Source organism: Pavona decussata, unplaced genomic scaffold, assembly GCF_977016875.1.
Source record: "Pavona decussata unplaced genomic scaffold, jaPavDecu1.1 SCAFFOLD_134, whole genome shotgun sequence".
NCBI classification, from domain to species: Eukaryota; Metazoa; Cnidaria; class Anthozoa; order Scleractinia; family Agariciidae; genus Pavona; species Pavona decussata.
In genome coordinates this window covers 80,001-101,006 of record NW_028145547.1, presented here as the reverse complement: position 1 = coordinate 101,006, position 21,006 = coordinate 80,001, and the positions used below count along the sequence as shown (strand labels likewise).

The following is a 21,006-nucleotide window of genomic DNA, read 5'->3' as shown; positions in this document are numbered from 1 at the left end:
GTAGTAGCTTCTTACTAAAATAATTTTCATTAATGCCCATTTGGTTACAACATTTGTTAAGAATGATTTGCATCGATATTTTCTCCGCAGTGCAGATTTTGTGTGTGCCCAGACATAGTTAATTAAGGGACTGGTTGTGAAACCTTGCCATTAAAACAATGATGCTGCAATTTATGTTGGAAAGGCCGCGACCGTGCACAATCCTTTGTTTTAATGTTCACACTACAGTTAAATATCTTAACAGGAAGATTTCTATTGGTCAGCTGCTCCAACACTTTTAAATTCTATTGTGGTTTGTGCCCGGTCAAGGCCAAAAATGCCGACAAAATATACAAGAAAGAAGTTTGTCAAGCTCCACAACCATTACTTTTCATTAACTATGGCCCAGACAAGTACAAGTTGTTTTTCAGTTTGATTGTTTTGTTCCAGGGCCATCAACTATGATGAGAGAGATCCATTCTTATGCAATGCGTGTGGCTTCTGCAAATATGCCAAGTTTGACTACACTCTGACAGCCAGACCCTGTTGTGCTGTGGATCCAATTGAGAATGAAGAAGATCGAAAGAAGGTACTTATGTTTATGTAAGGCTACGTTCATGAAAAAACAGGAGGTACACTATGTGGTGCTGTGTAATCAATCAACTTATACACAATTGAAGTATTCATTTCAAAAAGGAAGGAAGACCTTGTGGATAGCTTTCTCATTATGATTTGTTATTGGATGATTTTTATTGTATGATTTGCTATTGGATGAAGTGCAACATATAAATGTTGTGTTGTGTTGTTGGGTTTAAAATGTCATTCAAGTTAGCTCTGTGTTTTGGATATATTATGGATAACTGGTTTTTCCATTATTCCTTTGAGACCTCTCTCAATGTTTCGTTTCCATTGACTGGACTTTGATGCTAATGTACTTTTCTTTCTCATGTGGCTTTGATGCTAACAGTCCCAACAGGCTTTACTAAAGACCGCATTTTAAACTTAAAATCAAGCTGGTCACACTTCCATAATGAAAATGCGGGCCACTGAGCTAGCTTTTTAGTCATAATTACTTAAAGCTAAAATTAGGGGTGTTTTGAACAAGTCGTACTGTTGGTATGGTAACACTTTATGCGGCATTGGTTTGATACCGTTGTTCTTGTAACATCTGATAAAGAGTAATAGTACTGATAGTACTGTTCCATCAAAGTATAAGTAATGAGGAGACCTAATTAATATAAGCTTCATAGTTTCCTTTAGGTCTCCTCATCATTGTTAAATCTATTTCTATTATTTTTTGTTTTCATTATATCTGTGGTGTGGCAAAATAAATAAACTAACGGAAATGGATGCTGGAAAACGGTGCCAGCCATCTTAAAGTTCACCATCTAGCAGTTATCCATCTAGCAGTAATCCACCGTCTAATGCAGGACACGAGTCACATAACTATGAACCTAGCAAATGTAGGGCTCAAGACTAACTTTATAGCTCACTTGCCCAGTGGCTAGTAACAGGTCTGATTTCAACTAGCCAAAGTGAAATATTGACTAGCCGCAGTTTCACTAATTCGTTTTAGGAAAAGGGGAGGGAGGAAGGTCAGACATTTATTATAAGATTTGTAGACTAGCAATTACTAAGAAACATTTTCCCACCCGCAAACTTTAACGTTTTTTCACAGTCTACAAATTGCACCATTTGCGATTGAAATTTCAAGTTGACCTTAAAATGAAAAAGCCGTGACTCTGGGCTTGTAGCACAAAACGTGGCCGCACGTACTAGGTCTTGTTCTCTTGATTGCTTGATTTTCAAGTTTTATTGAAAGCACAAACCTGTTAGCCAAAACTGAATTTTTACTATTCTCGAGCACTAAAATGGCCAAACTCTCTATGGGTCTTTCCGTTGCTCAGTGGTCAGAGGCTCTAACTGTGTATGGAAGATCGTGGGTTTGGTTCCTTTTGCAGGCTTGGGCTTTTTTCTTTTTCCCGCATTCTTAAGCTGTTAAATTCCTTCTTTCTTAGTTAAATTGACTCTTTGTTGAGCTACACACCTTTTCTTTTTTCTTTTTTTTTTCTTCCTTTTTTTTTTCTTTCTTTTTTTTCTTCTTTTAAAAAAAACTTTAATTGGAATTTTCATTCAGTACCCTTAACTTCTGTGGTTTATCCTATAGTTCCAGGAAGCCTATAGTTAATAAGCCTCAGGCTTCTATATAGGCTTCCTAGCCTTTAACACATTTCATCTTGTAAATACTTTAGTAGGAATATTGTAATAGTAGTGTTGTATTTTTTGGTTAATGGCAAAATAAATGAATTGAATTGAGTATATCTTTTTTGTCTTATCACCGAGCTTAAAGGGTACCTGAAGTGTGTATTGCTACTGTCTTGCTAATGTTATTTAATCATTCGTTTTGCAGGCGGTTGCCAACATCAACTCTCTGCTGGAGCGAGCAGACAGGGTGTATCGGCAGCTGGTGTCTCACAGGCAGCCATTGGACCTTCTGTTAAACAGATTACTGGAACATGGACAACAAGAGCCACTGCAGGTGAATGATAACTTAGATACACTGTCACTGCAAAGAACCACCCGCTTGTATGAGAGATTTTTGGTACATCACGAGTATTGATACTACGGACCAATAACATTTACTAAATAGTCTTCCGATGCAATAGCCGCGCAATGCATGCAGAATCGATCACCGCTGAACGTTCGGGATTTGTGTCAGTTTCCACGCAATACTTAAACTCTCAACGTTCCACTCAGTCTGAGCCTTTTCCCCACTCACCCCACCTCCTCAGGTGGCATTGTTTGATAACCCCCCAGCCACCGGCTTAACATGTTAAGGCCGATTTACACGATACAACTTTTGCTTACGACTGCGCATGCGATTTCTAGAGGGCGCGCTGGCATACCACCTTCAAATTGTGAACCAACTAGTCTGACCAAAAGTGTAACACACAGCACTGCATTAGACAGAAAACCTTGTGGCACATTGTCTTTCCTCAATGTGTACTAGCTGAGTACGTATAGACCTTTATCATTTATTTATCATTTGTATAACAGGAGAGCTTATCTGGTACAAGCCAGACATTTGCAGCTGCAGTGTCAGGATCCTCAGCATCAAGTAGCTCTTCTGCTAACACAGGTGTCAACAAGGCCATCCAGGCTTTGGCTCATCGCTACTGTGTTGAATGCAAAGGGACATTTGATGAGCTCAGCAAGATCACCCAGGTATCGAACAATCACAAATGTTTTATCATTATCATACTGCGAGGACAGCAGCAATCAGTAAAAATACTAGGAGTAATTTAATGCATTCATTGTTATTTAGGAAATTCTGCAGCAGAATTACTTTTGAAGGTTGAATAATAGTAGGGTATAAATCTTTGACTCTTACTTTCAGGCTTCCTTTTTGCTTTGCTTAAGTTGCGTAGATAACTGCGACGATCTTTCTTTTATTTAATATTTAAGGTGATTCCGCTGAAAAAGAATGAGTATTTTAAAATTGTCTAAGACTTGGTCCAGTTCATGACTATGTTATGAGCATTACAAAAATGCAATAAAAAATGGGGGTCACCGTGCTCGTTTTTGTGCAACCTGGATGGCTATTATAGTAAATAGATGACCCACGAGGTTTATATTAGAAACGCTAGTAATCAGAAAAGGGAACTATCATTTCTAGAAAAATTAATTTCTTGCATTAAAATATCGAAGCAGTTCAACAAAATTTACTTTAATCTTACACAACAAACTATTTTCATTGAACTGGAATTAAGATTATGAAAGAAATCAAAGATTTTGCTGCGTGTGCACGTAAGCAGCACTACCTAAATACGTGCTTTTTAAAGCATTCAAATAAAAATATCTCAAAGTAGAGTATTAAACTTTTCTTTAAATCGCGATATATAGTGGCCAACCGTATGACATTTAGATTGATGCATTAAAAAATGGGGGTCACCGTGCTCGTTTAGAAGAAAAGGACCATTTATTTTCCTGCCGAGCTTAACCTCAACGAAATCCCGTAATGTTCTGCGTGCGCGCGCGCTAAATGACGCGAAAAATTATGCGCAGCAAGGATGCGCAATGCAATCCAGCGGAATCACCTTAACCTAGTTTCTCCCTCACACATTCAGTAGCCACAGTGGCGTCATGACACCAGAAGTGCGAAGGTGCATTGAGTCTGTAAAATGCTCTTCCAGTAATATTTTCAACAACAATCCCGTCAGTCAGTCAGTCAGTCAGTCAGTCAGTCAGTCAGTCAGTCAGTCAGTCAGTCAGTCAGTCAGTCAGTCAGTCAAGACACTCATCCGTAAGACCAGTAAGTGAACCATCAAATTACCAAATGCTTAACATTTTTGCTATAATCTTCAGAAAGTGCTAGCTTCCAGGAAGGAGTTGCTGGAATATGACTGCCGTGAATCCCCACTTGAGAGTGCTAGCAGCGGATCATTGCTGCTGTCATCTGGTGTGAAAGGTCTGCAGGGTGAATGCTATGGCTGTGCTTCTGCTGCAATAGAGCATTGTGTCACACTATTGAGGGCATTAGCCATGGTACCAGGAACACGCAAGCAGCTGGTGGAACAGGTCCGTTTTCCTATCAAGTTTCTATTTTACCACGGTACAAACAGTGTTTAGCACCGAGGTGAAAAAGTTAGTGTTGCTCTTCAGCTCTCATTTGAATAGTCACACATTCAACAGTTTGAACTACTATACACAGACTCGGTTTAAACTCAGGGAAATTCCTAGTCCCCAACAAGAGTTGTCGGTTAGATGTCCAAGCCACTTAGTTACACGGAGACTTGTGGTAAGCTAGGTCGCCCTGTGTGGCGGTTGTTAGAGCATGGAGACAGTGTGTGGAAGGTCTTGGGATTGATTCCCATGCTCATTGTGAGTGGTTCTCGGTGTTCAACACAGGATTTAATGGAGAATCGATCGGAAACTTTGTGTACATCACAACACTGTAAGGGTACCGTATTCCTATAGTTCCATTGTGAAAGAAGCTTTATGTAAACTTTTGTTTATTACTAAATTTTACAGGAATTAGTGGAGTTTACCATACACATCCAAACTTTGAAACTCAGTCCTTCTTCTTCATCCATGTGCGTGAATGATAGGTTGATCAGATTAACTAACGAGGATTGATGTTTTTTTTTTTTTCGTTAGGGCCTAATACAGGAATTGGTGGACTTTAATTTGCACGAAGGTACTCCTCAGATGCGAAGTGATGTGAGACATCTGCTTTGTCTGCTGACAAAGGACAACGAACATGCTACAATGCAGCTCAATGAAATCCTAATCAGCGCTGTAGGAGAAGCTGTAAACAGTCACAAGTCCAATCCAGCAGTGGTTAGTAACACTTATCTGTATGTCATCAAAATATATGAACTATTGTTACTGATCCATGGCTGTGGAAAGCAGCCTGCAACCAGCTGTTATGGCTTGCAATTGTAGTGAAGATGACGAGGTAATAAGGGTTTCAAAATGGCTAAAAGACAATAGGTATGGGAAACTTTGTGTAGCCTTTGATTGGCTACTTGCGTTTTACAGCCAGTCTCTTCAAACTCAAATTTGATGAGAGCCCCATTTGACTATTATTTCATGCAATATTTTCTGACTTTAGAATACCTTATCTGTTGTCTGAATTTTCCAATCTCTTTTTGGATCGAGCATCAAGATTTTTTGTTACGTTGTTTCAGCAGTGATCAACTGCCATGCCTGTTTTGTTTCGTGATAAAGTGCAACATATTAACAGTCTTTTCCCCTGTAGGTCTCAGGTATTAGTCGAGAAATGTTGCTTTTGAGCAATGCAGTTGAGATGGAAGACTCCTGTTGGGAGATGCGTTTGAGATGTGGTAAGTGTTCGAGGACTTAACAAGGAAAAATTTCTTGTTGGAACTTCCTTTAAAATTTATTCTGCAGTACGTTTTAGTTAATTTCACTGATGCCAACTTTCAGTAAAGTTAACTGTTGTGTCCAACGATCAGATAATTTTACTTTCCGCCAGGTAAAACATAACTTGGCAGTTTCCTTTATTTTTTTCTGCAGTGTGTTAGTTTTTCCTTTTTTGGCCAACAGGCTATTGAGGCTCCTTTCTTATTTTGACATGTTTATGTGAAATAGACGTTTTATTGTATTGTTTGGTGTTTGGTATGGGATGGGATGGGATGGGATGGGATGGGGATTGTTTCTTGGCTAAGCAAACCCTACTGTTAAGACTAAACACTACGTGTAGTTTCAATTATCTTTGTTCAGCCAAATCTACGTTACTTGATGTAACGGTAAGACTCACACGACTGCACTCTCTAGTACATGTCACGCACATGTGACATTACAGAGAAAATGAAAAACAAAAATTAAAATTAATTTGGAATGTTATATAGACTGTGACGACCCAAAAGTGTCAATTATTTACTTACCTTAGCTGTTTTCTCGTGTTAGTGATGACGCTGTTCATGATGTCCGTTGAGGTGCGCAGTCCACTTATCATGGAGAGCATCACTTTACCTTGCTTGAAGATCCTGCTACGTCTCGTTAAACCACCTCCGCCAACCAGCAAAGCTAACAAGGTACACCTGTCTGTTTTATGTACTTACGCCATTTCCTATGGTAAAAATCATTTTGTGCAACAATGCGCTGTGTTAAAGCGACTTTCATGCCGGCAAAACGTTTTGGCGAGCAGTTACTTTTGCGTGTAAGACGCTTGATTTTCTGAAATGGTTTAAAGATAATGTGAGGAATTAAACTCTTTCGCTTCCAAGGGTGGCCAAAATGTACATTGAAAAAAAATTATCAAAGCTTTCTTTCCTTTCTTTAAACTGATCGCACCTTACTTGTAGGATTCCATCATCAGACCCAAACAAGCAGAACAAAAAAATAATAAAACGTCTACCTGACAACCACCGCTTTCCCTTTTATCCACGCGTATTGTAAGCTTGACATAGCAAATGTGATGATGGATTTCACTGCACGCAGAACAGCAGGAAGAATAGCTCAAAAAGATATAATTCGACGCCTAAGTCTATTTAGGGCACATGCGATTAACCCTATTCCGGAATACGAATACATACAATCATTACTAAATGGCTCTTAACTTGTCGTGTATCAGTGAACGCTTGCAAATACATCTTCCTAAATTTACCCGGAAAGAGAAATCTAACAGCTATTCCACCTTTTCTTATTCCGGAATAAGGTCAATCGAACGCAACCTTATTGTTATATTTGCTATTCTGTTTTCTAAAGGAAAAAGACCCTAAGTTATTGGGCTCAGTACAGGGTTACAGTGATGTGCGTATTAAAGCCAAGCAGTGGATGGATGGTGATACTAATCACACTTATTCACAGTGGAAAGCAATGGCTCCCAAGAAATCCGCTGAAGGAAAGGCAGTGACTGGGGAGAGCCGCAGTGAAGCACGTAAGCGCCATCTGATGGAGAAATATGGCCGCAAGTGGCGTGAGAGGACCAAAAGGAGTGAGTGTACAGGAGAGAAGGAAGCTCCTGAGGAAGAATGGCTGAGGCAGGTGTTGTTCACACCATCAAACAGGGCTGCAAGGCAAATGGCGTGCACTATGATAGAGTCACTGTGTCAGGTAGGGGCACATTGTTAAACTTACCTTTCAAGGAGGAACGTTCAAAGGATGGCTCAAGATTCATGAAGATCTCTGTCCCTAGTATTATTAGAATACATAAGCATACTGTAAAGGCTCAATGCCGGGAAACGATTTATTAAAGCTTGGGAGAGCTCAATGAAACCAGCGAGGCTAAAGAAGAAATCCCTTAGTCTATGACGCCACTTGTCGTGTGTTATGACCGTAGACACAGCCAAGACACTGTGTTTAATAATTCCTTTCCCAGGCTGGGGGCCGTGATAATTCACTGGGCCAAGTTGGTGTCTTTTGAAATTCAAGTTTTTCAGCAACTGTATGTTTAGTTTTGTAGAAAATTGCCAAAATTGAATCCGTTTAAAATATTTGTACTAAAAATACGTTCATGGTTTTCTAGTAACAAGCCTCATATGAATAAATTGCTAACAACAGTTATTGCTAATTCATTTCTAATAGTAGACAAAATTTGTTTGTCATGTTTAGATTCCCAGTCGACAACAGCACATGTTGGACTTGCTCACAAGGTATGTGGTTCTAAAGAAGAAATAATACATTAATTGAAGCTGTGAGACACCAATTTATCTCCTTGAATGTTCTCCAGAACAGGGTTTACATGATTATACAATTCGTTCATGTCTTGTACAGTACAATAAACAATATCATGTCTCCTTCACACAGCTATTTAGAGGAAGTGCGCACTGCAGGAGAGAATGCTGGAGAGTTCTTCCAGTTGTATCAGCGGCTAACTCAGCCTACCTACTGGAAGTTTTACCTGGCTCTCCAGGGAGCATTGCTGCAAATTGGACAGCTTTTGACTAAGGTACGTTGAAAAGGAATAGTCTTTTGCTATTATGGAGGAACTTGAGCCAACCTTTTAGTGAAAACGAAAGACTGGCATGATCTGACCATTTTCATCTCCAGTTGTGACTATAACTGTAACAAAACAACAACAACAACAACAACAAAAAAAAGATCACTTCCTGGCGTCATTTTAACGAATTTGTTTACTTACTTTTTGCACTTAATTCCTGTTTAAATATTTAAAATTTATGAAACTTATATCGTACTTTGGTGTTATGATACATGTATTTTCATTCGTTTATGAATGATGTTACTGATAAGATTCTCTTGCTCTCACTAAAAACAAGATGCGTTTAAATTAATTTACCTTTCACACCTAAATGTGTCAAGTGAAAGAGATTGCATTCCTCAAATCCAGGGTCATAATAAGGGAACTTCTAGTTTAAGACGTCATATCTGAAAAGTAGCTCCAACAGGCCTTAATTATGACCATCCATGGTTATGCATCCCGTCACATTAAGTATTGAAATTTATGGAATAGTTTGTTTTGTAAGTTCAAGACTTTTTGTTTCTTTGTAGGAAATTGAGCATCTGACGTATTTGGAGCAGTACACACTGAGTTCGGATCTGTCCCAGGGATATGCTTTGAAGATGCTCGCTGGTAAGTTTTAAATTCTGGTGTTTAAAGGTTATTGCCTGTGCCGTCAAGCAAACATTTTTGGTTCATTCCAAATGTCCGCATCGAAATCTTCCCACTCGCTGTATCTTATTCTTGTTTGTCAGTAGCTGTGGTACAAATGAAAGCTCTCGTTTCCGAGGGTTGTACTTTCTTCAATCTGGGGTGAGTTGCGGTATAACCGTGGAAACACCTTTCCAACACTTTTTAAATTGAATTTTTTTTTTCCAACAGAATTGATGTCCTCCTTTCTGGAACATGACGGAATCAAACAGAAGTTCAAAGGAAGACTTGTCGCTACAGTGTTGAATGGTTATTTGTCACTGCGAAGGTAACTTGAGTTCTTCAATCTTACTAATTTTAAGGTCCAGCACATAACTAAACAGTTTAGACGCTATAGTTAGTTCATTCTGATTATAACTTTCTTTGGTGTTGTCATATACGCTCAACTCCTTTTATTACAGACACCCTCGATAATAGCGATAACACGCGATACTAGCGGGAATTTGTTTCAGTCAGACGACTGTAGTTTATTTTTGCCAGGGATTTAGCTGCTGTCTTCATTATCGGGGTGTCCTTAAAAGCGAGGTCTCCGCGAGGCGAGAATTGACTGTAGTTAGATTGGTAGTTACGCACGCAAAACAGACAGTAGCTGAAAGCTAATGTCTTCGGGTAGAATTAAAAAGAAATACGTGTACAAAAACAACAAGAAAGGAAAACAAATAAAATCTGGAACATAATGCGAGAGATCTAAATACACGAATACTTTTAGTTCATTATCTTAACTGTTAGGATTAAACTTGTTCAAATTTCAGTCTCCCAGTCCCGCTTAAATTTGTTTGTTTCAGCACAAGTTCGTGTGTTGTCTGGGATGGAACTCCAGTTTTGCAGAAAAATACTTAAACGAGCTTTGACGTTTATTTGATCGTGGCTCATTTTATTTTCAGATTGGTCGTTCAGCGCACAAAATTGATTGATGAGACTCAAGAGATTTTGTTAGAGTTACTGGAGGAGATGACTACTGGTAGGTATTACCACATTGGCCACACCATCATCAGTCCATGTCACAAAGGTTCACTGAAGAAAGGAAAGCCCACCATTTAAAAACAATGCACAGTGTAGATTTTGAAAATTACAATGACCGTGACAATGACAGCTACCTAGAGATCAGGCCCCAGTTGTTCAAAAGCCGGATAACTTTATCCAGTGGATAAGTCACTATCCGACAGTTTCAATCTGTGCAAAGATTTCAGTATTTCCTCGTGCATAAGCGAATATGCACACTCTAACCACAGCTTAATTTGGGAGTGTACGAAAACCTTGGACAACGTTTAACGTGAAGTATATTTTAGGCGCTGCAGAGTGCCTTATCCAGCGGATAAAGTAATCCGGCCTTTGAACGACTGGGGCCAGAATACGACTCCAAGATGAGCTTTAATTCACCTCAGTCACGTTAGATCAGAGCCCTTGCTCATCTCTGTGAATGTTTTTCTCGAAATTATTCTCGCACTTGTGTGCCTGATGACAACAAGAACAGTGTAATGATGGTTGGGATAGCAGGGACCCTGGCAACTCTTTACTTGACACAATTCTGTTTTGTCAGAAGGAGCTAATCCTTCTTTTCCACTTATAGGTACTGAGACTGAAACCAAGGCATTCATGGCTATTTGTGTGGAAACCCTCAAGAGGTATGGTACCTAGAGAATATTTTTCTAAGGTTCTCACTCACATTCACATTTATTTCATAATCCTTAATAAACAATAAACATTTCCGCCCGCAAATAGCAGGTGCTAGTCGAGGCGGGCGGAGAGAAAGGGGGACAGCAGTCAGTGATAAATTACGTAAATAAATAACATATACAAACGTAAATACATAACATTTACAAAATCAACCACTTTTAATAAGTAAATTATAAATTATACTAAACTCATTGTAAAACTAAACTAATTTTTTCTTGAAACTAAACTAAATGAGATTTTCAGTATCGACTTTATAAATTAAACTGTGTATCCTTCCGATAGTTCGCTATTTTTTTAAGCAGTATGGGCGATTCATCATAATCGTCCTCGGCCTCTAATAACGGTTCTAAATTTGTTTGATAAGGATCGAGGCAAACAATGGCCACCTGATCACAGACCATTAATGTTGCTTACGCCAGTTTACTGAGCGTAAAACATATGGTAAACTGAGGAAATTTCAAAAGAACCTGTTGTTATTGTTCATTGTAAGGCATCTTGAATCTTATAGGAACGCTGTAGCTTTTGAGTGGTACAGTTTATCATCTATCTTATGTAAACTTTCTTCCAGGTACGGATTGGATGATCTCAGGACTCCAGTGTTTATTTTTGAGCGGCTCTGCAACCTTATTTTCCCTGTAAGTAACTCAAATAAATGCTCTGATATATCCCTTCACTGTTGCTGGGGAAAATATCTTAACGCCGCATAGTTTTATAACAGTATTCAGACTCCTCCTGTATTCAGCTCATATCGTTATAACAATGAAAAACATGTCTGTTGTGGCACATTTAAGGGGCAGTAACTACAAGGCTGTGAAAAACCCAATTCTTCCTTGCACAAGATAAAAATTTGTGTCTGTAGATTGTTCCAGCTTTCATAATTTCGTTTCGTCCTTTTGTTTTTAGGAGGAAAATGATGTGGGCGAGTTTTTCCTCACGTTGGAGAAAGACCCTCAACAAGAAGACTTTCTTCAAGGAAGGATGCAAGGAAATCCATACAGGTTTGTTTTAACACGTTTGCACATTCAGTAGGATTATAAATCAGAAATTTACTCTGTTAAAATGAGGAGCTCTAAGGGACTTGACACTCCTGTGGTTGTAAAGTTAGCTATCGGCAATGTTAAAGGACCACTAATGGCTGATCTGTTCTTGTTGTTTTATCAGTTGCAATGAGCCTGGCATGGGTCCACTAATGAGAGATGTTAAGAACAAGATTTGCACTGGTAAGGGAACACTTCAATAAGTAGGAGGTGTTAGGTTCTTGTTTGTTGACGACAGTCTGTCCTCTTACAACATAACAACTCTTACAACTCTTACCTGCCTACAAAGTTTGATAGTACGTTTTCATTGAACAACCATACCCACAGTTACAGTATAACACCAGCCGCGCATTTTCTTTTCGTTGACTTTTTCTGTTTCCTTTAAAGGTCCTAAGTTTTACTTAATTCTGAGATAACGAGCGCTTCATCCCTTGTGGTAAAATAAATAAAATGAAACGTGAAAAAACGTCTTTATTATAAGTTGTGTATTTTTTCTCTTTTTTCACCCTCTTGACTTGCATTTGTATTACTTCATTTAATCTTGTAATTCGTTAGGCAATTTAAGTCTCAATAAGCCTCGTGGTTTTTTAGGTTTCCTTGCCATTTGTAATGTTTAGTATGACAAGACAAATAAATAAAATTAAGGACGGTGCCTACTAATACCGAAGTATTTTTGTGCGGTTTATGACTATGCGGGAAAAGCAGACCTTAGCAAGGCCTATTGGAATCCAAAAAGAAAATTGGGGGTAACCACGCATTTTTCAGAGAAAATTAAGCAACAATATCTCTAAAAACGCTAAATTATGAGGCAATGTATGGGATTTTTTCCTAAATTAAATAATAATAATAATAATAATAATAATAATAATTTTTTTTTTTTTTTTAATAATGAAAATTCTTTATTAAAATATTCCACACAAATTGCTATTTACAAGTTAAATTTATAAAAAAAGAGCTATTAAAAACCTATTCACATTTCTTTTCGATTAAAAAAAGATAACATTTTTAAGCAACAATGTTTTTGTAAAGAAAAAGAAAAAAAGAACAAATGTCATGAAGTTTTTTTAAAAAAAATCAAATTCGGCATTTTAAAATCGGTCTGCTTGATAAAAAGAAAAAAAATAAATAAATAAACAAAATACGCATCTCTCAAATGGCCCCTTCTGCAGTTTCAATGTCAATGTCCGCGTTCTTGATGTCACGTTGCATTCTTCGTAGTGTCCTAGAACCTCTAAGACAGACGAGTGCAGATCTTAACAGTGCAAAGGAAATTCGGCTCCTGATTTTCCTAATAATAATAATAATTAATATTTGTATGGCGCAAATTAGCATGTGTATATGATTAAAAGCGCCTAAATTGAACCTTAATTATCTCTGAAAAATGCAAGGTTACCCCCAATTTTCTTTTGAGATACCAAGAGCATTTGGTAAGTTCTGCTTTCTCCGCATAGATTTAAACCGCGCAAAAATATACCTGTATTAGTAGGCACCACCCATAGGAAACCCGAGTATCTCGAAATGCGCAGAACGTATGCGCAGTAACAACAGTAGGTACCGTCCTCAACAAAGAGAAGTTTGATCAGTGGCAAGCAATTTGCATGCCTTCTGCATCCGTGGTAGACTGGTGTCTTAGCAACTGAACTAAAATGTACATTTATCTTTTTTATTATTTTATTTCATTTTTTTAATTTTTTGTACGATTGTTATTTTTTTTCTTGTCTAGACTGTGAACTGGTGGCTTTACTTGAGGATGACAGTGGAATGGAGGTAACTATCATTTGAAATTCATTTCGTCTATTCCCCCTCATGAACCAAGTGTTAATAAGTTTCTTCTTTGTATGTCAGTTGCTTGTCAACAGCAAAATCATCAGCCTGGACCTGCCGGTCAAGGATGTTTACAAGAAAATTTGGTGTCCAGAAGGAGAGGTGTGTTGGCATTTGTCGATGTAGAGAGTAGTGTAGGGTTTTACTGTACTCTAGAATGGATGTACTACAAAGACATTTTGCGTTCTGTTTAACCTGGCTTCATGTGATTATCTTTTATTACAGCAATTAAAGATTCAAGTTTCAATTTACACTTGATAATAAAAGTATGTGTGGCAGCTCAGTATATTGAATTCCCTTTTGTCATTTAATTCTTGGTATAGGGAGAGCCAATGAGGATCATCTACAGAATGAGAGGTAAAGATCCTTTTATTTTTCACGAGAGAAAATCTGAACTGTGGATGAAAGATGTAAAGATCTGGAAGAAAATCACTGTTTTGTGCGCAACTTGAGCAGTTGAATTACTTTGCGACTTAAGTTGCGTACATAACGTAGATGATTTTCCATGCCTTTGCATCTTTCATCCACATTTCAAAGATCCACTCTGAATCTTCCAACTAGCACAGGACAAAGCTAACTCGATTCTTTATGCAAAGAGCAAAATAATCCTCTGTCTTTAAATAAGACAACCAGTAAGATTTTAAGATTTCTGTGGGTTACATTAACTACTGTGAACTGAACGCCGTTTCGTGGTGAAGGGGTAGTAGTGTTGAAATGCCTAAACTTTTAGAAAATTCTCCGCACCCAACGCAACCTACGACTTCTTCAAGACGTCATTTACTTATTGTCTTTGTTTATACTACTCAGGTTTGTTGGGAGATGCAACTGAGGAGTTTGTGGAAAATCTTGATACACATCAAGGTTAGTGTTGAGTGGCACCTTACAAGCTTCGTTTTGTGAGCAGTTATCAAAGACGTTACATTTGTTGCACTAGTATTCTTTTGTCTAACAAAAAAATCATGTTTAATTTTTATTGAAGGTTTGACAGACCGTTAGTGCATGCTATTACATTTTCGCTGTATTTTATTTATTTATTTATTTATTTATTTATTTATTTATTTATTTATTTATTTATTTATTTTATTTTATTTTATTTTATTTTTTTAGAAGAAGAATTGGATGACGAAGAGGTGTATAAGATGGCTTCAATCATGTCCAGCTCTGGTGGCTTAGAGGCTATGCTTAGCAGGTGAATTCCTTTTCTAATATTATTCTCATCGTGTGTAACAAAATACCCTCAGTGGGTGCACATGTTTGTGTTTTGTGTTGTGTGTTTTGTGTGTCGTAATGAAAGAACCTTAGTGACTTGTTTTCTCGGGCTTGTCACTTATTACTCACACCCTGGCCAGTGATATTTACCAGATTGTGGCAAGAACAAATAGTAGCTGGAAAGTAACACAATGCTGATAGAGACATTTTCTTCCTTCTGTGAGTGACACAGGCATACTCAGAAAACAGAATTGCGCGTGTTCTCCCAACACGACCATGACCTTCTAATTACTAGTTCGGTTGTTTGTCACGTTAACATAGTATAATGGCCTGTCTCCCACGAGTCTCCTGTAGCTCAGTGGTAGAGCATCCGAACTAGTAATCGGAAGGTCTTAGGTTCGACTCCTGATAGGAGCAGTCGGAATTTCTTTTTCCCATTGCCATGCCTGTGTCACTGACGGAAAAATACCACAATAATTTATTCACCAGGCGCCACATTTCTTTCGATAACACAATGCTGTTCTCACCATAATCATACGGTATGGTCTCATTTTAGTGACCTGTTAAGCTATCAAGCGATGATATTCAAATATTTTTCAAGTAAGTGATAAATATAGTTTTCAACCGATGCATTTTGTTTCTCTAAAGGTTAAGTGGTATCAAAGATCTTGTACGTGGCAAACAGCTGGTGTCAGTCATTCTTAAGCTGATGGGATACTGCGTCAAACTTAAGGTAGTTTATTCAGTATTATTGTTCCCTAGCTTCCTTTCAGACTTACAGACCAGTATCACCCTGTGTGATAATCCCACCACACTGGTGAAAGTTTAGACAGAAATGTTGGTGATATGAACTACCTTGACACAAAAAAGTTTGTATTTTTGTTTCATATTGGTTTTATATTGCGTTATTTAACGTATCCTAACGAACTTACAAAATTTGAGCCTTCAACTTCATCTTGGGATGGACGCGTTGCAACGCATCTCTATATTCTCAGCTTCCTTATTATTGAAGGGCGAATTCTTTAGAACAGCAATATCCTGGCAAACAGATGTGCTACAGCAACGGAGAAACCCTTCAGCTTAATGAAATTGTCTTACTATGACACCAAAAGAAATAAAGATTAGTGAATAGTTACCGTTACCGAAAAAGTGCCGTCCTAGGGCGCTTTCCATTTGTCAAGACTGGCCGGCCAGAACGGTTGGTTTGTAAATGGGGTGTGCCATTTTGAAGAAATTTAAAGAACTTGAGGAACTCTCCGTGCATCAAAATGGTGCCTCCCGTCCGTGAAGTGATCGGCCTGGACAGCCAGGCAGTCTAACCAATGGAAAGAGCACCTAGTTTTGAGTTGAACGAGTTCTTATTTATCTACAGGTCAATAGACAGTACCTTTGCCTCCCCACACTAAATACGCTTAACGTCCTTCTTGGAACATTAAATCAGGTACGGATACTTAAAGAGTTATCGCTATGTTTGTTGCGTTAATAAACGTGTAGCCCTCAGAACCTATTCAAATACAGTAATTGGTAAACCCCTTCAGGCGGTTGTTAAATTCGAAGGTAATAACCAAGGTTGAAGTTGGCCGAACAGTTGCCTGAGAAGCGAAGCTTCTTGGACAACTGTGAAATTTTGAGGACAATCTTTAATTCGCTTTATCGTGGAAAAGACAAAACAGCCAGTGATGGCCACGGCGTGATTGCAGCCAAATAAATGCAAGCTACCTTGCTTACTAGATTTTTGTCAACAGTGATTGGATTACTACAACTAAGACATAAAACTGTGACGTTCTTTCTTTGTTTTTCTCGGCGATACAAATCGGGCGACTGTTATGAAATTGGACGAGTGTTATCGTATGATAACCGCCATCCATTTGTGCAAGGTGACCTGTTTGTCCAATGAGAACGGACAGAAATTAATCGGTGGGTTATAATTGACAACACACTTTACAAGTCAAACAATACATAATAATGCAAATCGAAAAGTATACAATTTGCGTAAATTACATAAAACACTAGCTATATGAAAACGTCAATGGGAAACGAGAAAGAGAAAGCTGATTGTCTGCAACAAGTTTGTGATAAAAAGTCTTAAACGATCTGGCTGTTCTCAGAATTCTTCTGAACTCTAACGGAAGGCTTTTGCATGTTGAGTTGTCGTTACAGCGAACGTTCCTAGCGCCGTTTGACTTTCTCTTAACAAACATAAACATATGTTTTATTTTTGTTTGTTTGTTTAGGCTCTCCAGTTGGAGGCTGATTCAGGCGGTGGAGCCAGTATAGCAGAAGACGTACTGGGAATAATGGAGACAGTGCTTCAAGAGGCCACCAGTACTCCTACTCCAGATATACCCATCCAGCAGGGAGATGGCTCACAACTGGACATGCTTCTGGATAGAATCACAAGCCCTTATGTGGTACAGTTCTCCTCTTATGTATAATTTTTGTTTGCTGTTGTTTTTGTTGTTGAAAATAAAGAACGAAATGATGATAATAATGAAAATAGTGATGATGACGACGACGGCATCACAGTGACTGTCACATCGCTGACATTTGATGAACGGTTGATTTCTTTCTGACAACGTTTTGACAAACTATTTACAGTCAAACCGGATGTTCCTTTGGCTGCACCTTAGCAAACCTCCGCCGCAACATTGTTATTTTGACGGACAGTTTCCTCGAAGCAATTTGCAACTTACGAATTTGCCTTGCGCCAATTCGTTTTCGTGCTTGTTTCTTCGCAAACTCTCTTTTAAATTGAAAATTCTATTCGGAACATTGCCTAAATTGGTAAACAACAACAACAACGACAACAACAACTTCCTAGAGGAACAGCCGGTTTGACCGTAACGAATTAACCCATTTAGAAACTACCTAACGTAGTAAATTGCCAACAAATGTCATTCAACCTATTGATACGTGCTGTGATGAGTCATAGTGACTGTAATAATAATGATTGCTTGACATTATTGGTGACTTTACATTTGATATTGTAGAGGACTCACAGCAGTGTGCTTCAAGCCATGATGAGAATAATCCCTTTCCTTACGTTTGGAGATGAAGGAAACATGAGAACGTTGGTAAACCACTTTCTGCCATATCTGGACTTTGAGAAGTAAGTTTACAGTCAGGCAGCAGGAATGAGGTTAAGTTTGAGCTGTATTGTACCACTTAGAGGAAGGATAAAAGTTACTTCTGGCTTGTCATTCTTGCTAATGCTACTACTTGTATGTTGTAAATGTAAAAGCTCTTCGCACAAAGTGTTCTTCTTGTGTTTTGCAGGTTTGATCGTGAGCGCTCTGGTGATGAGGTCCTGTTCTTTGATTGCTTCTGTAGCATAGCAAGTAAAATCGAGGTAAACTTTTCAGAAAACTATTAAGCTCACAAATCCCACTAAAGGCATAAAGTTTTTTTTTTTTTTTTTTTTTCAATTTTTACTTACTTTTACTTCTTTTTGTTCTTTTGAACCTTTATCTTCCTCATCACTTAAAAAGTGGTATGTAATTATCTAAAAGACGAAGAATTTTGTGGAAAATTGATAACGATCAGGCCCTAGCAGTTGAAGGTTGGATTACATATCTTATATCTTACATATCTTCTGTCACGTCTTACTTAGTTGTTTTACTTATGTATCTGTCTGTTTGCTCAATTATTTGTTTGTTTATTTGTTTGTTTGTTTGTTTGACTGGTGTTCATATTTTATTTGATTAGCTTCGCCTAACAATTACAGGCACACAAAAAAGTGCCATCCCCGCTTCTTTTTGAATTTAGTTTTTTGTTCTTATTAACGCTTTTTTGCTATTTTAAACCATGACTTTTTTAGAGTCCCACTCAACTCTTGTTGAAACACTTCTCTTCGTTTTAACAGAACAATCACAACGGTTTTAAGTTGAAGGAAATGATCATTGAGAATGGAATTGTAGCCAAAGCTTTGACGTACCTTGAGAAACAAACACCTCAAAAGCCCTTCAGGTATGGCTAGCTTTTGCGATTTCACCTAAACTGGTGGAGGTTGTTGCAAAAAGTGTGTTGTTGAGTTATCCGTTTGTGAAAATTGATTGTCTTCTTTCTGCAGCAAAGCGAACCTGCTTGAAGCTGATGTGTGGAAGGAGTTTTTAGCCCGGCCATCTCTGCCTTATGTTCTTCGACTCTTGTCTGGGCTTTGTAAAGGACATAACAACACACAGGTGAGGTTGAAAGCTTTCTTTATCATAAGACACAAGTACAGCGCGTGCCATCGTCTTATACTGATGTCATAGCCACGTCTCACGTTACCATACATCATATCCTGATCTATTCTTAAAAAAAACATAATGAAATTCAGAGGATATCACATGTAACGATTGTCTAAGCTGTGTTCTAATTTGTTTTAGTGTGTTCAGTATTGTTGAAGTTTGAAAGTAGTACTCCCTCGGTATCAGCAACGTTCCCTCCAATTTAGTGTAGAATTTCATGTTTGCCGATACACCCCAAAACTCACGACCTACCCTAAAGTAACGGCATCCGATAAAATTTGCTAAAAAAAAAAAACAAAATGAATAAATTAATAAGTGCGATAAGTAGCTTTTGGGAATCTAGGCTGACTGTTTAAATTGTGCCCTTGCTTGTGTTCTAGGTTCTCGTTGGTGAGTCGGCAGTACCGGCTATTCATCGATTGGAGCAAGTGTCATCTGAGGAAAAGGTTGGCTCACTGGCAGAGAACCTCATGGAAGCACTACGAGAACATCCTGATGTAGAAAAGAAGGTCAGCTTAAATAACCGCTCTTTACTCCTACTCAAAGAGGCAAAGTAGAACTGGTTTACTGTGAATCCAAGTTACTATTTTTTACCACCTGACACCATTGTAACGACAGTTTGGTTTGGTACAATTGTCTAAAAATTTGCCTAAACTGCAATAATTCTGCAGTGCTCGGATTTTTATCTTATTAAGCTTAAGGAGAATCACTCTACTCCAGCCTTTATGTTCAAATTATCCTCGGTAGCTGCGGTTGGTGATGTTTATATTCCCCAATAACATCGACCGTCAGTCTACTTCTTTGTTTTTCTTGGTTAGATTTTAGAATAAACTTAATCGGCTAATTTTCCTTCCTTTGTTATCCATTTGTTTGTATGTTCAGGTTTCAGAAGTGCGTCGATCAACACGATTAGAGAAAAAGAAGCTGGCCATGGCCATGAGAGAAAAACAGCTTGGTGCCCTGGGCATGGAGGTAAGCGTAACATTATACTAATGCTCCGTCTTATCGGGTGCAGTGCTGTAAATATGTGTTATGGAACTAGCATGAGGTATTAGCAAAATATTGGTCGACTTCTTCTTCTTTTTTTTTTTTTTTTTTTTGGCAAGTTGGGCTCGGTCCATAGACTTCCCGCCTGTTGCTTATTGCTTTCTATTTCGCGTGAAACTTGTTTTATGTTCAAACAGTGCGAGCAAAAGTGAAAGAAAGTGAAACTCCAACATGACGGTTTGAACAGTTCTTAATTCATTAGCTTAATTTAAAACATTTTTCTTTGTTTTTGTTTGTCAAAATTGAAACACTTTTCTCTTTTCAAACGTACGTTGTAACGTAAGCGGTTCATCTTAGCGGTCCGTTTAGGAAAATTCGGACCGCTCAGGGAGCCAATCAGAATGCTCCTTTTCAGCGTGGACCAGTTCAGCTATATAATAATAGCCATTTGTTAACAAGTTACCATCAATTTTTCAGACCACATCTGCAGGAAAGATTATCGCCAAACCATCAAGCATGCTGCGCGAGATGGAGGAGCTTCATGAGGAGTCCGGCCTGGCTTGTTGCATCTGCCGCGAGGGATACAGATATCACCCACAGAAGGTGCCTGCTAATTTTACAGTGAATTATTTTGAAGAAGTCGATATTAACTGCAGAATTCTGGAATACGTACAGGTTCCTAAGCACTCGGAAAGAAACCTTAGAAAGTTTGTCTTTTGGGCCATTGTCCTGCTTGATGTACTCATGTATCGCTTTGCTTAATCAGTGAAAGCTGGAAAGAAACAGAGTGATGCCGAAATCCGACCCCACCAACTATTCTGATTTTTAGACCAGTGTTTAACCTCTGTTGTTACAGTGCAACTACTATTACCAGGGTCACTTAACAGTGGCCAATCAGATCACAGTAGGATAAGAACAGTGAATTATT

At 38.3% G+C, this 21,006-nt stretch overlaps 1 protein-coding gene across 1 annotated transcript in view; it reads left to right on the top strand.

Annotated features, from left to right (window-relative positions):
* The window catches only part of LOC146467561 (E3 ubiquitin-protein ligase UBR4-like), a 57,425-nt gene that overhangs the window by 27,528 nt on the left and 8,891 nt on the right, over nt 1-21,006 (top strand). Inside the window, exons 39-70 of the mRNA XM_085125727.1 lie at nt 430-568; nt 2,390-2,518; nt 3,037-3,204; nt 4,345-4,557; nt 5,137-5,319; nt 5,741-5,825; nt 6,412-6,539; nt 7,213-7,560; nt 8,059-8,099; nt 8,254-8,395; nt 8,956-9,037; nt 9,287-9,383; nt 10,000-10,076; nt 10,686-10,740; nt 11,361-11,427; nt 11,696-11,790; nt 11,954-12,012; nt 13,553-13,596; nt 13,675-13,755; nt 13,977-14,010; nt 14,461-14,514; nt 14,761-14,842; nt 15,511-15,595; nt 16,235-16,303; nt 17,097-17,273; nt 17,853-17,971; nt 18,139-18,211; nt 18,725-18,828; nt 18,932-19,043; nt 19,472-19,600; nt 19,974-20,063; nt 20,556-20,681. Of these exons, the coding sequence (XP_084981853.1) occupies nt 430-568; nt 2,390-2,518; nt 3,037-3,204; nt 4,345-4,557; nt 5,137-5,319; nt 5,741-5,825; nt 6,412-6,539; nt 7,213-7,560; nt 8,059-8,099; nt 8,254-8,395; nt 8,956-9,037; nt 9,287-9,383; nt 10,000-10,076; nt 10,686-10,740; nt 11,361-11,427; nt 11,696-11,790; nt 11,954-12,012; nt 13,553-13,596; nt 13,675-13,755; nt 13,977-14,010; nt 14,461-14,514; nt 14,761-14,842; nt 15,511-15,595; nt 16,235-16,303; nt 17,097-17,273; nt 17,853-17,971; nt 18,139-18,211; nt 18,725-18,828; nt 18,932-19,043; nt 19,472-19,600; nt 19,974-20,063; nt 20,556-20,681 (3,487 nt within the window). The remainder of the gene's footprint in view (nt 1-429; nt 569-2,389; nt 2,519-3,036; nt 3,205-4,344; nt 4,558-5,136; nt 5,320-5,740; nt 5,826-6,411; nt 6,540-7,212; nt 7,561-8,058; nt 8,100-8,253; nt 8,396-8,955; nt 9,038-9,286; nt 9,384-9,999; nt 10,077-10,685; nt 10,741-11,360; nt 11,428-11,695; nt 11,791-11,953; nt 12,013-13,552; nt 13,597-13,674; nt 13,756-13,976; nt 14,011-14,460; nt 14,515-14,760; nt 14,843-15,510; nt 15,596-16,234; nt 16,304-17,096; nt 17,274-17,852; nt 17,972-18,138; nt 18,212-18,724; nt 18,829-18,931; nt 19,044-19,471; nt 19,601-19,973; nt 20,064-20,555; nt 20,682-21,006) is intronic.